This window comes from Poeciliopsis prolifica, unplaced genomic scaffold (assembly GCF_027474105.1).
Source record: "Poeciliopsis prolifica strain line A6 unplaced genomic scaffold, Auburn_PproV2 SCAFFOLD072, whole genome shotgun sequence".
NCBI classification, from domain to species: Eukaryota; Metazoa; Chordata; class Actinopteri; order Cyprinodontiformes; family Poeciliidae; genus Poeciliopsis; species Poeciliopsis prolifica.
Window position 1 is genome coordinate 62999 of NW_026562447.1, and position 17237 is coordinate 80235.

The 17237-nt window shown below is 38.1% G+C and overlaps 1 protein-coding gene across 5 annotated transcripts in view; it reads left to right on the forward strand.

Annotated features, from left to right (window-relative positions):
- The window catches only part of smarcd3b (SWI/SNF related, matrix associated, actin dependent regulator of chromatin, subfamily d, member 3b), a 44900-nt gene that overhangs the window by 13477 nt on the left and 14186 nt on the right, over window positions 1–17237 (forward strand). For 2 of the 5 annotated variants that reach the window (XM_055020933.1, XM_055020934.1), the window contains exons 1-4: window positions 1251–1564; window positions 9622–9848; window positions 12691–12780; window positions 17065–17107. In XM_055020933.1, coding sequence (XP_054876908.1) covers window positions 1487–1564; window positions 9622–9848; window positions 12691–12780; window positions 17065–17107 — 438 coding nt within the window. In that variant the 5' untranslated portion in view covers window positions 1251–1486. Of the gene's footprint in view, window positions 1–1250; window positions 1565–9621; window positions 9849–12690; window positions 12781–17064; window positions 17108–17237 lie in introns of those variants that run through there. The other 3 variants (XM_055020936.1, XM_055020937.1, XM_055020935.1) reach the window with 2 other exon arrangements.

The following is a 17237-nucleotide window of genomic DNA, read 5'->3' on the forward strand; positions in this document are numbered from 1 at the left end:
ACTTCTCCGTGTCATAACGCCATCATATAAGGCAGCATATGTGCGTTAATTATATGCAGCGTGGCCCCTTTAAGAGCTCTAATGTCCTTTTTTGAGAATGAGTGCTGATAGTGGTCGCTGGGTGGTGGTGGGGGGGGGGAGTCTGGCTCTAATCAGGGTTGCCAGATCTGACTGACTGTTTCCAGCCCAAACACAATGTAGAACTCAACCAACTCCTAAAAACCAGCCTAAATCTCGACTTCTAATGAAACTTGTCTTAATAGTGTCAGATTTTGTCACATATACTATGTTCTTTTAAAGCAGAGGTGTCCAAAGTGTGGCACGAGGGCCATCTGTGACCCTTGAAATTGTTTTGTTTGGCCCCTAAAAATTTGGGCAACAAAATAGAAAACAGCTGATGATTGAAAACATTTGGAAATGGTCAGTTATTCAAATGTCCAAAGCCCTTTTTATGTTTTAAATAATTTTATCATATAGCCTACAGACTTATTAAAATTTTTTATTTTTGAGCATGTAAAACTAATTTTAAAAAATTATAATGCACTCTATTTTTGTATGACGGAGGACTAATACCATGCTAAGATTTTTAATTTTTATGCAGTTGGCGAAACCTTAAACTGATGCTGTGCAAGTTATTCAGGTTGTTGCTACGTAACCAGAGAGCGCTTGAGCTGCTAGGTGAATAAAGAGTTAGTTGATGACGCCATAATCCTTACCTGTTTGTGAGAGGCTGAGTGGCAAAAGTATTTCCTCTACCTTCATCTGTTCGGTTCTGGATTGTAGTTCAGCAAAACTGAGTCGTTGACGGTGTCAAATTTGGCAGATTTTAGACGTTTTAAAAATAAATTAACCACCAAGATAAATGCAAAAACGGCATTTTATTGAAAGTTTTTGTACTTTCCTGCCACACAGTGACAACTATTTCAAAGAAACACTTTCTAAAAACCTGCCACAATTTGTGGAGAGTTGCCCAAATTTGAACAGCTTTTTTTTGTGTGTCTTTTTCTCCCAACCCAATTGGGTGGAAACCAACCCAATCTGGCAACACTGGCTCTAATCCCAATCGCCCACCCCTCGACCCCAATGCTAACCCTGTCCAAACGCATGTCCTTATCTACCATTGGAATGCAACAACTGCGCCGGGGAGAAAAGAGGAAGGGGTGGGCTGGCTGGAACCCCCTTGCCAGACCCCCGAATGGCTTCTGAATCCACCCCCCCTCCTCATTTACCATACTCCACCTCCAAGCGAGCGACGTGCCCGGCTCCAACTAAAAAAAAAGTGAGCTAGACACGTTCAGAAGATAGGAGAGAGAGAGAGGGAGAGCGAGCGAGAAGGAGAGTCAGGGACAGGCAGTGCTGAAAAGGAGAGCACAAAGAGAAGGAAAGTGGAGCAGGGGAGGGGAACAGGAGGCTGGGAGAAGGGAGAGGGAAAGACAAAAGAAGGAGAGGGGAGACGTAGCAGGGTGAAGCGGAGGGGACTGAGCAAATGGCTACGGAGGAGACGGCGGGGGGAGCCAGGAAAGCCACCAAGAGCAAACTGTTTGAGTTCCTGGTCCATGGAGTGGTGAGTGGCGCTGTCTTGTCATTCCTGCTCTGGCATGCATCTGTGTGGATGAATCGGTGTGAGAGAGAGAGAGAGAGAGAGCTGGGTTAACGCTGGCCATGTGAAGGTTATTTCCAGCCCCTCGAATCTGTCAGGAGAAGTGGAGCAGCATGAATGGAACAGGAGGGGAGGATGTTGGAGCTCGCATGCACATGAAAAATCACAGAAATCGAAGCAGAGCTGCAGAAAGCAAGGAAAGAAAAGCAAGAAAAACAGCCAGATTCCCTCCCCTTTGGCTAGCAGAAACGCACACTGCTTTACTGGGATTCAGAGACCCCAAGAGAGAGAGGGAGAGGGTGGGAAATGACGAGTCCTCTGGAGTATCCTTCCAGGAGGCGTGCTGCTGCCGCCGCTGCTGGTCCGTGGAAGGATTTGAACCTGTAAGGTCACCAGACGACAGATGTATAGTGTGGAAGATGGAGCCACGGCTGGCAGAACAATCAGTCCATTCATGTGAAGCTAGCATGAAATGTCAAGCCCAGTGTTGCTCATGTGGTTAGAGGTTAGACAACTGTTACCATAAGCTTCCCTGCACCACATGGACTGGAGATGGGTTTGTTTGGGGGAGTAAAAAAAAAATCTCTGGTAAAACTTCACAACATTTACCTTCAAGAACGTCTGTGGTGTCTCAGCCGTTCTGTGGCTTGTATGCTCTTGTGACCCCTAGTCTCACGTCTTTTGGTCAGTTCAAACAAAAGATGTTCGCTTTGAGATGCATGCAATACGTTTAGAGTAAAACAATCAATTTTGTTTTATATTTTATTGCTAAGTTGGTAAATTTCACAAATTATTAATCGGATAATCAACATTCTGTTAAAAATGTCAAGGTGACATTATCAAATGATGATTAGTTGTGATTAATTAATTTAAATAATTGTCAACTAGTTTGGCAATCAACTAATTATTAACTGAGACTCTAAAAAATTAAATTTGCTGAAAGAACAACATTTTACGAGGAGTATTTAAGCCAAAACTGCTCATAAAAATGTAAAGTTTTTCTTAAAGACAAAAAAAACTTTGCCTGTAAATGTATTCTACCCAAATTCTCGTATCAATCACCTTTTGTCATCCAATTATTTCATAGTTAATCAAGAAAAGAATCAACAGATTTGCCCCAAAATGTATTTATAAGTCAAGAAGAAGGTCTGAGCTTTTCACATATTGATATTTACAAAAAAAATGTTCATGCAATTTTTTTTTACTTTTAACACATTATTTCTTACTTTACAAAATGCATTAATTTAATCTAAATTAACAGGACTGTGAGGAAAAAAATCCTGCTACAGTTTTCTTTTATTGCTCATTTGTCACCTTTAATTGTTTTAATCCAGTTACATTAGATGGTTTAAAGCTTAAAGACTCTGTTAAAATCATATCCAACCTCCTGAAACATATTTAAGACCAACTTGGACTTTGACAACCCAAAAACTCTGAAATTAATTTCCTGCTCCATGACCCAAGCGTGCTTGACCTTTAGGTCAGAAACGGTGGCTTAATGTGGGTCCGTCAATTACTGCTCCTTGTGTGAAGATACTGTTACGTTGCTAAATGCTAAAGCTAGTGTGGACGTTTAATTTAACCATTGCTATTTTTACTTCTGTCTTGACTTAAATTATGTCTTTGTTTAAGAACCTTTTAATTAGCATTTCCATGTTTTTTTTAAAAAAGTATGATGTTCTTCACTGCAGCCTTTGTAATGTTACTGGTAAGTTGCTGAATGCTAAAGCTAGAGGTCATTTTTTTTGTTTCTGTCCTTACATAAAACTTGCTATAGTGCACAAAATATTTGCTACCATCTCATTTTACTTTAAGATTCTTTTTTTTTTGTTAATTTGCTTCCCCTATTTCCTCATTAATGTGTTACAATTGAAAGAACTCAGTGTGCAAAGCCCACAGACATCAAAAGTACTTCTGGATTGTATTGTGCTTTATTTTTATTAATTTGTACATTTAAAAGACTGAGCTGCAACTCTTTATAATGATGTTATTTACATGTGATCTGATTTCTACACTGGCAAGAAATAAAACAAAGGAAGCAAGTTTGTTACTTGTGTAAAATAAAATCTGATCATTCAGGGAGTACATAAACATTTCTGCTTCTCAAATTTAAAAAATATAGTAGTTTCTGTCAAATTATATAACTTATTCCACTTTATGGCTAACAAGCCAATACAAAATTAAGAAAATAATATATAATGTTTTGGTGCAAATACCTTGCCATGATCAAATTTCAGAATCTTGAATAATAATTTGAGCCGTCAGACAGGATTTTGTGTAGCTAAATTTTGTAACGCTCCTTCAACATAAGTGGTTAAAACAAAGATGATCTGAAATCTCAACTTGTGCAACTAGTTTTAGACTGAGCTCAGTTTTAATCGAGGCTGATGTCAGCTTTAGCGACACCAGCTTGATTTATAGACTGAAACCAGAAGAGGCATTGTGTCTTTGACAGGAGCAGTCATTAAAAGGGTTTTGGGGGACTGAAGCTTGCAGACACACTTTAGGAAACAATGACCCGCGTGATTGATGAGCCAGATGAGCATGTCCTCTCAACAGACCAATTAACCTTGATGAAGCTCTGGCTGCTCAAAGCCAAATATTTCCCTCTGCTTACGTTTTTCTCATGCCTTCGTCTTCCTCCTTCATCTTCTCTTTATCCCCGCCCCACATCTGAAGATGGAAAAAACTTGTTATAAAAGTTGCAGGAGGTCCTTTTGGTGTGTGTTCTCCAAAATGGAGGGGTATTTATCCCAAGGGACATGACTTTGGACAGTTTGCCAGCTTGTGGCAAGCGATGACGTCTCATTTCCTTTCATGGTTGAAATGAGCAAAGAAGAAATGCTTTTTGAGGCAGAAAACGCAGATTTAAATGTTTTTGTTTTATTTGTAAATATAGCAATCAGAGTTATAGTTTCAGCTCCAGCAGGATTTGACTGAGCTTTGGTTCAATGGCTGATGGGTAGGCTGAGGCCTCCTCCTCTCCCTCTCTCATTATCTTGCTTACCTCCCAGCTGTCTCTGGCTTTGGAGGTCAGCGAGGGCCAGGTTGTAAGAAAAATCCTTCCAGGGCTCTTTGTGAGAAACTCCGATAAGCCAAAACATGAACCGAAACTCTGTTGCTGTGTTGTCTGAAACATTCTGCACATTTTTCTACCAAACTCTCAGACTAAATTTTCTTTGTTGCAGTCCTTAAAAAGAATGTGAATGGTAGTTCTCAGCTACCTATGGAGGAGTTTGAACCATACAAATCAATCAGTTTGTGAGGAGCTATCAGCATATGCACAAACCTTGTGACAGGAATTTAGTCTGCAAAGTAAAATAAAAGAAATTCAACATCCACTTCACTCTCCAAGCACAATGTGCCGGTTACCTTGAATTATCCACAATAGACCAAAGACCTTGCCATGATCAGTCTTATCTGAAATTACTTTTTACCAGATAAATTGTCATTTAATGTGAAATATGTGTTTGGATTTTGCAGTTTCTGTTGAATATTTTTTCAATATGAATTATGAGTGCAGTAACCTCATCTCAAATTATAAAACCACCTGCATAGTCGTGTTACTGAAGCATTTTATTGATTTAAATAACACTTAAAGTACGAATTTGCTCTCCTTGTCGGTCCAGCTCATGGGTTTATGTCTGACCTTAATTGGAGGGAAATTTATTATGTGTCCTCATCACAGAATTAGCAGATATTTCAGGTGATGGGGAAATTTTCCCACAGAGCTTAAAAGTAATTTTTAATCCAAACTAATTTATTAATTTTATTTTGTGTTTGGTAAAATTAGGTGCTAAAAGGCTTATTTAAATAATAGTATTTTTTTCCAAGCAGAACTATTTTTCCTGTTTTAAATGATTAGAGGTCAACATCTTAAGAGGAAAAAAATTAATAATTTAAACATACTAAATCAATCTCCAGGCATTTTTCATTAGTATCATTTCATGAAAATGACAAACATTTAATTGAACATTTTCACAAATTAATGGTTCATCATTAGATGAATGTGGCTGTCAAAGTGGTAAATAAAGAATTAAAAGCTAATTAGTCGATTGTTATTGTTGCTTGAGGTGTAATTGCTTCCCAATAATAGGAGCATTGAGATACAAAGGAGCATTGAGATACAAAATTAACTTATGTTGCATTTCTCAGCATCTACTTTAATGAACATGCAATTATTTTTGGAATATAATTGTAATACTTTTATATAGAAACCCAAAATATTAAACAAGATTATATGTAGGGCTACATGTAACAATTATTTTAGTAATTGATAATTCTGACAATTAATTGCATAAAGGCACTCTCAATCCTCCTTTATCTGTTTATCTGTGACATCTGTTCCCATGCTAACTAGTTTGAGCATTCACAACATGCTACGCTAGCTTCAGCGTGCCAGAGAGCAAGGTTGGGATTGTGATTGACAGCACTAAGACCCGCCTCCTGGCTTTGTTTGGTCATTCCTAGCTTGCAGTGGAAGAATTCAGAGAAACTAGAATTTTTCACAGATTCTGTCTCATACTGTCATGACATAGTGACAGTTTCAATAATTAAGTAAAGAAATTTATATATATACATATATATAAGTTACATACTGCAGCTTTAACTCATAAGCAAGAAAGAAATTCTTTAAAGAGGCAAAGTAAAAAGCGAAACGTTGCAGTGAATTTCTGTAGCTGACTGAGAGGCTGGTTGGGTTGTGCTTTCAGACAGCGTGGGTTAAGTTTGGCCTCTCTAAATCCCTCCAGCTTCTCTGAGATGCCAGCACACTTCTCAGATAGCCGTCCACATGGCAGATTCGATCGCTGGACGGCTGGCGGAGCCCCGGGCGAGTGTTGGAGTCAGTTCAGCAGGTCACAGTATAGAGTGGGGCCTTCATTGTGTGTTTGTGTGGATTTACATCATCTTGCTATGGATTTCTGTATCTGGTATCTGGTGGGCTCGGGTTCTCCTGACGACCTCCTGTCTGCTGGGTTCAGTCTGATCCCTGTTTCATCATCTAATCCATGAGGGTAGACTCTAAAGACTGAGAAAGGTGACAACATTGGAGCAGGAGGATGTCTGGCCATATGTTGTTTTATCCCCTCCAGTCCGGAGACGCCTCTTGGTTGCCATATCCCCTCCCCCCTTAAAGACCGAACTCCTCGTCAGAGTGACAGGAACGTCTGTTTGGACTTCTGATCACGTGTTATATCAGCCTGGTCCATTTCAATGGCTGCATGTTATGTCTGCCTTCATTATGCCATCAGAATCTGCTTGCAGTGGCGAATTTTCTCCCAACACATAAATGTATTGAGTCATGTAATATTGTTTGTTTGCTCACTGTCGGTTCTTAGTGTTTTTGTTTGTTTTTCACTGTGTTTGTGGAGAGTCTAAAGATCAATTTGGATTTGTGTTTGTGGCAGGGTTATGATAGTTTTGGGTCTTCTTTCGTTGTGACTTTTTGTTTGACTAATTCAGTTCGTTTTAATTAGTTTTTAGTGTGTTTGCTAGTTTTTATTAGTTATTACTTCAATACAGTTTTTTCCCCATTGATCACCATTTTTATCTCAGTTATGAAAGTGTTTTCTCAGTTTCAGTTTTTGTTGTTTTGGTAGCTTTAATCAGCTAAAATAACGTTGGTGTTTGCTTGTAAACTATTTGCATCGCTCAAACTTTTCTTTATTGTCTCATGTTACAACTCCAGTGTGTTTTTCTAAGATTTAAGTAATAGTGGAAGGAAATTGATACCAGGTTTTCATGTTTGCGAAACTATCTCAAGCTCAGTCAAATCAGATTGAGATCATCAATTTACAACTCCTTGCACAGATTCTCAGTGGACATGTTTCCACTGAGCAGGCCGCTGCGGTTCGGTACGCAATTTTATGGTCTGGCATATTCAGGGAAATGTTTCCACTGCTAATTGGTCTCTGACTGGGCAGTACTTTGTCTCATTCATGGTCCAAGTAGTGGCATTTTTCTGTCTTCAAATCAAAGGACTATGTTGTGCTGAATGGGTATAATAGCACTTTGCATCAATCTGATGGTTAAATAAGAAATATAAAACAATAAATATATTTGTTGTTGATTTTATACATCTATATATTTAGTAATTTAGCAGCAGAAAGAGGTTTTGCTTTGAAAATGTGATTAAGTAAATACCTGCAGTTAACTCAGTTAAAAATTTATATCTTGTCGCACCTTTCAATTACAGCTTTCTTGTGTGGAAATCGACCAATTTTCAGTTGCCTGAAGGTGTCACGATCATCTGTTTAAATCATTTCATGCAAATATAAACACTGAGTTTTGTCTCAGAGATCAATGTCTTTTTGGTATGAATTGTGTGGAAAAAATGACCTTGAAGATACTGATGGAAGCTGGTAAGAGAGAAACTAAAAGTGAAATAAAAATCTCAGTTACATTTTGTAAATAAACTGAGGAACAAATACTCTGCTTTTGGAGGCAAGTTCTGCAGTCAAAGAAAAGTAAAATTGAATTTTGCAAACAAAATGACCATTATTAAACCTAAAGAAATATGCATCCTGATGTGTGTGCATGTTTTGCTGCTGGAAGGACTGGTGAACTTCACAGTATAGACGGCATCAGGGTTGATGTAAAAATATTGAGACATTAAATCAGCTATCAACCAGAAGGTCAAGCTCATAAATAGGGCTGGACAATAAATCAATAACAGTATTGTGATAGACACATGATCAATATCAATAGATAATATATCTGATATAATATCCACTGAATTCCGATCCAGAAAGGCACAGCATTATGGGAGATGTAGGCAGAGAAAACTCTTTAGCTGCTCAACCAGCTATGGTTTGTTGGTGTCTTCCAGTTTATCTCAGACTCCAGGTTGGAGTGAAAGACAGTTTAATTGGAGCGGATTGGACATTGCGGACTCAGTCTGTTGTAGCTGAACAGAAACAGTCGGAGGTCTGTGCTCTGGGGAGGCATTTGCTTTATTTCATGCAAACAGTGCTTTGGTTTCAGACCATAAACCAAGGCCGGGGGCAGCTGTTGCCATGAGAATGGCAGGAACAGGTGAGAGACCCAGCTGTCCTCCGCCGTCAGGAAGTCAACATGGGAGACTGTTTGCATTATTAGGGTTGAAAGTGATTTTAGATTACGGTTTTAGTTCCGTATTTTTGCCGTGTGAGATCAAAAGATCAAGACTTTTGATCTCAGTGCAATTCCTCTTGTTTCTGGTATTGTTTTATCTCAAAAGAAACGAACAAGACAAATCACTGCTGGGTTGTTTGGGGGGTTTTTGTCTTAATCGAATTCAGTTGACTGCATGTAACCCAATTTACAATATATGGTTTAAAAGTATCTGTACCCCATTAACTTTTCAAATTTTGCTGCAATGCAGCCACAGAAGTCAGTGTTTTATTGATAATATGATGAGCTGAGTTGAAATCCAAAAGAATATATTTACAAAAAAACTATGGATCTCATAAAAAGCGTTCAGAGAAACAAAATGGACTTTGACAAAATAAAATGTTAACTCAACAAACCAACTGACTGCAGACACTAAATACAACTGACCTAACAATAAATGACACAAGAATAAATTCCTAGTTCTACTGGCAGATTATTTCTCTTATAATCTGGAAAAAAAAATCTGGAAAAAAAAATGTTTATAAATGAAATAATCTGCCAATAAAACTAGTACGTTTTTATCTATATTAAGAAATTATTGACTGAAAACAACCTCCTATATTTTCCTGAAAAGTAACTTATAACTAAGTTATTAGTTATTTACCTCATAACTGCTTAAAAAGAAAAAAACAGCAGTGTGAAGTGAAAACTGTGAATGAAACAAAGAGGAAAAGTCACACCAGCAGTTTGACTGAATTTCAGATATTTAAAACAAAACAAAATTATAATTGATATCAACATATATGAAGCGTAAATCAGTCAGCCGGTTTGCCCAGCCCTACTCATTACTGAAGTTATTTCAGTAAATTATAAACACTAAAGATAATATCACTTGTTTGACCTCTTCGTTTTGCATTCTTCCCATTCAGCGTCCTGGCATGCCGTCTGGAGCGAGGATGCCCCACCAAGGAGCCCCCATGGGTCCCCCTGGGCCACCGTATGGTGGGAGTCCAGCAGTGCGGCCCGGCCTGCCCACCCCGGTGATGGAGCCGAGTCGTAAGCGGCCCGCTCCAGCCCAGGTCCAGCAGCAGCAGCAACAGCAACAGCAGCAACAACAGCAGCAGCAGCAGCAGGCCGTGCAGAACCGCGCCAGGAAGTGAGTTTTAAATCAGTGCAGATTTAAATCCAGCTGCATGGCTTGATTACAGGATCACCTTTTGTGTCTGCTTCTGTGTGATTTTAAAGGCAACAATAGCTATGGTTTCACTGGAAATTAATTCTGAAGGAATCATTTTATGACATGAATCCATCACCTCCTGAAAACTGATTATTTACTAGAAGATCAAAAAATGTAGCTTTAATATCTAGCTAAACATCCTTAAAAATGACAAATCTGATTGATGTAATAATAATTATTTATTTACAGTTTCCTCTGCTGTTATTGGCAGTTTTGAAGTTCTTCCTCCTGACTTTTCGCCTCTTTTTAGGATGAAAATCCCTGGTGAATTGCTGTTTCCGCTTTCTGTTTTAGTTTTTGTTTCCCTGTTGGAGCTCCTGGCAACGACTGATTGCAATCACTGATTTCTTTTGAAACTTCTCAAACGATGATGTATGGCATGAATAAATTTCTGGGGGGGGTTTTCCCCTGGATGCCTGAGAACACAGTAATTGGTTTGACTAGAATTATAAACAGTCACTTTGCCTAACCAAGATTCCCAAGTATTTGAGTTTAGGCATTGAAATTTCTGATGTGAATTGTGCATCAACATGTGAAATTGTACTTCATTTTTCCTGCAACAGTCTGTATTACAGCAGTGCTGAAAAAGCTTCTGACAGAAGACAGGATTTTGTCATGATTTTCTTAATTTTATGAAGAACCCTTTTTGCACACTAATCTTCATCTAAAAGAAATGATCTAGCTTTCGAAGAGCAAAATGGGTTTTAATGTCTATTCCATTTTCATATGACAAAAAGTATATTTTAAAAACTATAAAAAGTGGAAGTAATGTCCTAAATGTTTTGATCTTTGAGTGGCTATAAAAACACAAAGATTGAGAAAGTCTCTACATCTGGAAGAAAAGCATGAATGATGGAGAAATCAAAAAGCAGCCCTGCTTATTTTTAGTATTTGCAATTATTCACGCCACAATTTTTATAAAAACCGGAAGGATAAAAATCAACCTGATGAGATGTGAAACCATGGCTTTTTGTCCGCCTCGTCTCAGCATCCATTTCGGCCTTTGTTTCCACTTCTCACTCGCTCATCGGCTCTCTCCCTCTTCTTATTATAATCTTGCCTCTGTTTTCTTGCTCACTGCTTTGTTCTTCTTTTTCCTGCTGTGCACAAGCGATTGAACTTCATGTCTCAAAAGAGATTTTTTTCTGCGTTCACAGTATCTCACTTTTCCATCACAAAGCTTTCTGCATCTGCAGGGTTTAATTCGTCTAATGCCTGAACATCTGTAATTCAGGCGCCTAAACACACACACACACACACACACACACACACACACACACAGCAGTGTTTCAGGTGTGGTCATTAGAAACACAATCAATACGCACACCTCTTCGTTTCATTCTCTCACTATCTGCAGCTCAATTGATCCACTCACAATTAAGCAGGCTTGTCGAACATTTTAGAGGAAATGTTACTGAACCCCCAGAGCAGAATGTCTGGCTGCCGAGCGTCTGATCAATGCGCCAATGTGACCCGTCCAGGTGTCTTTGCGTCGTTTGTCTCTTAGACAGCGTTCTTCTGCTGGCAAACAGGTTGGCGTTCACCTCCGCTGCTGCCAGCGGAGGGCGGACCACCTGTGTTTGCAATGTCACTGAGCCCTCTGGGTCTGAGCTAAAAGCAAAGTTGCTGATGGAAGCATGTTTTTTTTTTACCCAGGCTGGCTTTGTTGTGTAAATACTTGTCTGGAAATTTGGTACTTTGATTTAAATTGAACAGATTTACCTTAAATTGATTTTCTGTCTTTGTGGTTTACAGCATTAGATTTCAGAGCGTCACCTTGACTCCAAATAAACATCTTGTCCCTTTGGCCAAACAACTCGGCCTCTGTCAAACTTTTCTGCATTAAACATGAGAGCATTACTAATGATTATTTTGGACTAATTTGATGATGATTTTTTTTTTTGATTAACTGATTAATAATTGGAAAGCGATAGATGCTTAGAAATTGAGAAAATTGGTACATAACATTTTTGCTCCATTGCTGCTTCAAGTGGTTTGTTCTTTTAGCAAATGGTGTTTATTTGAGTATATTCTGGTTGACAATTAATTGATTGCTAAATTAGTTATCAATGATTTTAATAATCGATTAATCATGATTAATTGCTTGCATTTTTTTCATGAAAATGTAACTTCAGGATTTGTTTGATCTGTATTTAAGCCCATAAATGTTGTGTTTTTACAACAACGTTCTTCATTTAGATGATAAAATCTCAAACCAGTCGTTCATGTTTGCACAAAGCACTGAGTTAAATGGAAGCGTTTGTGTTTTTCCTCAGCTGTTGTGTTCCTAGAGGTTCACTCTTTCTGCTAAAGTATGCATGATGTTTTCATCTGCACCACATGTTCATCACATCAAAATATGAGCTGAAGCAAAGGAACGATTTCTGCTCAGGTTCACCCTCCACCCTGTGATCTCATATATCAGTGTATTGTCTGTCTCTGTGTCTGAAGCATGATTGTTTTGGTTCCCTGAGAAACTCTGTTGAATGAGTGCGTCCCTCGGATGAGCAGGAAGCCTCCCAGGTCCTCCTCCACTGCACGAGCATGGACACAGTTCCTTTCCCATCACAGCCTGGCCTTGTCCCAGTCGTAGAGTTTGCACCTACTAAGAGACCCTTGAACTTCACACAAGCCAACACACACTTATGGTAAAGATAGAAAGAAAAAGAAAAGGAGCCGACAGGTGTTTCCCCGCTCTGAGTAAATATGTTTCTCGCCATAACACTAATCGGACAACCTTCGAATCCTCACCAATTCATAGGAAGCCAGTTGGATTTCCCGGAGCCAGCGAGATGCCGGCGAGGCAGATGGACATGAGAGAGCCCCAATCAGATCCCACCCTTGGATCAAAGTAGGAGTTTATTCTGCTGCTGCATGCCCCTTGTCTTTCTTTTGATGACTCTGGCCTTTTTAGCCTCTCACCTGACACCAGCAACCCCCCCTGAATGAACTAGTCTGGCCAAACGTATGCAGGTTGAGAGGGGACCCCTCTCTGAACTGTAGTAGTGCATGCTTTGGCCTGGAGCATGGCATGAAGGGGACCAGACTCCTATTGCAAAGAATTTTTCAAACAGTGTAAGCTAGCAAATTGTTTGTGTTTTCTTTTTTATTCCCCTCTGGATGATTTAATCCTCCCTGCAGTGGGTTTGTTGCAGTATTTGGCATGCTGATAGAACTACTGCTTCACAAAGTGTTGCAGTGCTCTCTTACAAAAAATAAAACTAATTCTGCACTGCAACCCCCCCCCCCCCCCCAAATACCGTTGGTGCTGTGTAAGAGTAACAGTGTATTAGGGTCGCTGTAAATAGAAAAAAAGATTCATTAATTTATGCCAAAAATTCTCCAAAATTTTCTAGAAAAACAAGAAAATTTGAGTAGAAAATTTGCTAGAAAAAAACTAAAATGTTTAAATTAATCTCTGACGTTTTTGGGAAATAAAAACCTTTAAAAAAAAAACCCTGAGTTTCATAAGTTGCAAATTTGCTAGAAAAAAATTTTAAAATTTTTTTACGATTAATATCAGAATTTTTTTAGATAAAATTGGGAATTTCTTAGTTTGAAAAGTAAAAAAAAAAGACTTTTGAAACTTTTTTTAGCATTTGTTTGGCTTTTCAAACTTTCCTTTTTTTTCTAGAAAATTTCTGTGATTAATTTCAGATTTTTTGGCAGAAATGTTCTCCTTTTTTTCTCCAAATTATAATGTATGTAATATACCGTCATTGTAAACAGTAAGAAATATGTCATACTAAGTAAGTTTTTGGTGTAGTTCGTTGCATAGTTATAGTCAGTCCCTCCAGTTTCTTGATAAATCCATGGAAATTTACACAAAATCAACAGATTATTTGGACTAATGCATAATCAGTCGTGAGGTTGCTGGAAATTTTTCACAAAAATGATCATGAGAGTGCTTACTCTGACCTGCAGTTAGTACTATTTCTTACTTCTACTTCATTCAATCTTACTTGGCGTAAAGTTCTAGTGGCGAAGAACAGAAATATGTGGGAACAAAGTTAGACAAATTAGAAAATGTCAAATTAAAGGTAGAATTACATTTTTTCATAAAACATTTAACAGTAAAGTAAATCAGCTTGCTCACAAATAGGTTATCTGTCAATTTATATTATTTAAAAAAAAATAAAAGTTGGTAATTGAACTTTTTAAAATAAATTGAATGTGTTCTAAAACTTTTAAAACCAACAATAGATCTAATATCACATTATGTAAGTAGGCCACATTGCTGGTTATTGATATGGGCGGTTGCTCAGGGTGACATTAAGAGCAGGGTGAAAGTGCACTATATAAAATAAATGCATTTATTTGTCAGTTCCCATCTCTTTCAAGCCAGTGCAGTCAGTGATGAGTTGATCTCCTGCATGCTGCTGAGAACAGGAAAGGTTTTTTTGCATTCTTTGTGCAGGGCTGCCAAACAAACTACAATTCATTTTTGGAAAATAGTTTGTTTCCTCTTCAAATCAGCAGTTTGCAAAATTGAATTTAGCAACATGTTCAGCCTATTTTTCTTTTTGTAAATTTGACCTTTCTAAAAAGCAGATAAATTGTTGTTTCTCAGTATCTTTAATGCATATAATCAGCAGCTCTATGAGCTGCTTTTAACCCTCTCAGGTTCTTTTCTGTGTGCGTTTAATACTTACTGCTTCTGCATTTTTGGATATTAACGCTTAAATAAATCATGATATGGTGTAATATTTCATACATTATTGCTTATCGAAAGCAAACAATTGATTTGCTAATTTGACATAATCATATTGTTGTTGTACCGTCATGCTGTAACTTAAAAATTAAAGATTTTATTTGCTTTTGCCATCCCTGCAGGTTGGCTTTATGCAGCAGCTTCCAAAATATTCAACCATCCGGAACATTTTGTTTTTGATTTTTATCATGTTACATTCTCAAACTGGGTTTTATCCAAGTAAACCTACACAAATTAGTGCATATTTACAAACTGATGCAAGTTTTTAAAGATTTTTTACTTTTACAAATCTGAAAAGTGTGGAATGATGTATTAAACCTCCTTGAGAGAATACATCATAAATTCAGTTACATACAGCTGCAAGCGATTTGGGATATTAATCTGCCTTTGGACATCTGGAGATCATATCTGTCATCAACCTTCAAGTCTTGCCATACATTTCCAGCTACATTTAGATCTCTGAGTAAAATATAAATATATTTTTAATAAAAACCATTCGCTGGCTGCTGTCCATGCAGTCTCAAGTCTTTTGCAGCCTCTACCAGGATTTCTCAAGGATTACACCGCTTTTAGCTCCATCCTTCTTGCCCAAAGCATGATGCTGCCACCACCATGCATCCAAATGGGGGTTGTGTGTTCGATGAGCCTGTTGACTACTTTTATGATTGCCTGACTCATCAGACTAGATCAGTGATCCGATTCCTTTAAAACCACATTACATTGAGCTTCTTTCAGAATTAGCTGTCACTTTAAATCGAAATAAGCTGTAGTTGGCCACGTCCCCCAACTTAACGTTTACTCTCATGCAAACAGATGTGCAATTATACAACCGTACATCTTTGAAAAGCATTAGTAGATCTTCCTGCACAACCAGTGAGAACGAAGCCAGTGATTTCTGGATGGTTATTCAACTACAAAACACTTGTTTTTTTTCCAGCTGCCATTGTAAACCCGGCTGATCAAACTTACTGGAGCTCTGCTTTGGTTGCTTGATGATGGGCTGAATTTGCTGGGGTTGCTAGGTAACGGCGTAGCAATTGTGTCTCATCAATATTGAGATTTTTGAAACAATTAATTTTCTAGACAGCAAAGCACATTAAAAACAGCTGGGTGTTTTTTAGAAGCAGTAAAGACTCAAATAGAACCATAAAACATGCAAAAAGTGAATTTTGCATAGCAAGTCCACTTTAAAGAGCCAGTTTTATTTACATTTTTTATGTTTTAAGATGAAGACAAATGGAAACATGTAAAAGAAAAAAGAGGATAGATACATTTTCTTCTGCCTTATGTGATAGAAATTCAATGACAAAATAGTAAAAACCAACTAAAACCTGTACTTGTTATTAGAGCTATAGCTATTTTATTTTTTAAGTAAAAGTAACAGCCACTCGCGTCTTGCAGACTCTTAGTTTAGACGGACGGCCACTTTTGCCAAACTCGTTCCATTTTCAGATAATTGTTTTATTATAATTTAAGCCTAGTTTGAGCTTTTCCACAACTTTCTACCTGGATATGTGCTGGTTTTCATGATGATGTTTATTCTCTAATGTCTGTAACAAACCTTCATAGAATAGCTGAGTTTACATCAAAAACAGATCTACTATTTTCCTTTACGATGGGTTGTATTAGTTTTTATTTAACAAAGTCAGATTTCTGAAAACCACACAATATTTTCCCTCCACTTCACAGTTATGTATTAATTTCCGTCTGAATAGGAAACATTGAAGTTGACAGAAATTGCAAAAGGTCAAAGGCTTTTTACGAGGCACTGTACGTAGGATGCAGCGTCCTGAAAGAAAGGTTATGTCTGCAGTGAGAACGATGAGTTTAGATCATCTTGAGATGAGTTATTCTGATTTGCTATCTAGTTGTTTTTAGACGCTGTCTTTTTGCAGACACAGATGACTTGCATGAGTTGCGCTGCATATATCAAGGTCCTCACAGATGTTTAATTTAGCAAGCAAAGGAAACTGTAGTGTGATTTTTTTTTTATCTTACAAGTGCATCAATTTTTTTTTTTTTTGTCTTCCTTAGTAGGTAAAAAGAAAAAATCATAAATCAATGAGGGCACATGCACACAGCGGAGACTCTGCATTCCTAAAAGCTTTTTTCAAACACACATCCCGTCGCTGATTCTGCAGTGTGTTTGTGCATCTGTCTGTGTGAGTTGTGGTGAATACGTTTCAGGTGAGAGATGTGTGATGTGACACTTTCTAGGCTGTTAGAGGCTCTCGCTCCCCAGGTGGACGACTGCATTTTCAGTGAGCACACAAACACAAGAGCGCACACACACACAGCTGGGATGCTGGGGTGCTGGATATGGCCCAGCATTTTAGCAGATGGCCTGGGTGCTACGCTATCAGTCACCATAGTAACATGCTCTCTTTTTCCTCTTTCTCTCTGTCTTTCTCTCCCTGTCTCTAGTGCTAAGAGAAGGAAAATGGCAGACAAGATTCTTCCGCAAAGGGTGAGGCTGCATATATTTACCTTTGTTGTTCTGTTGTTTTTTTCTGTCTGTCTGTCTGTCTTTTTTATCTCCTCTGTGCAAAGCAGAAGAAAAAAATAACAAAATCCCATATCGCTTTTTGATGCCATGG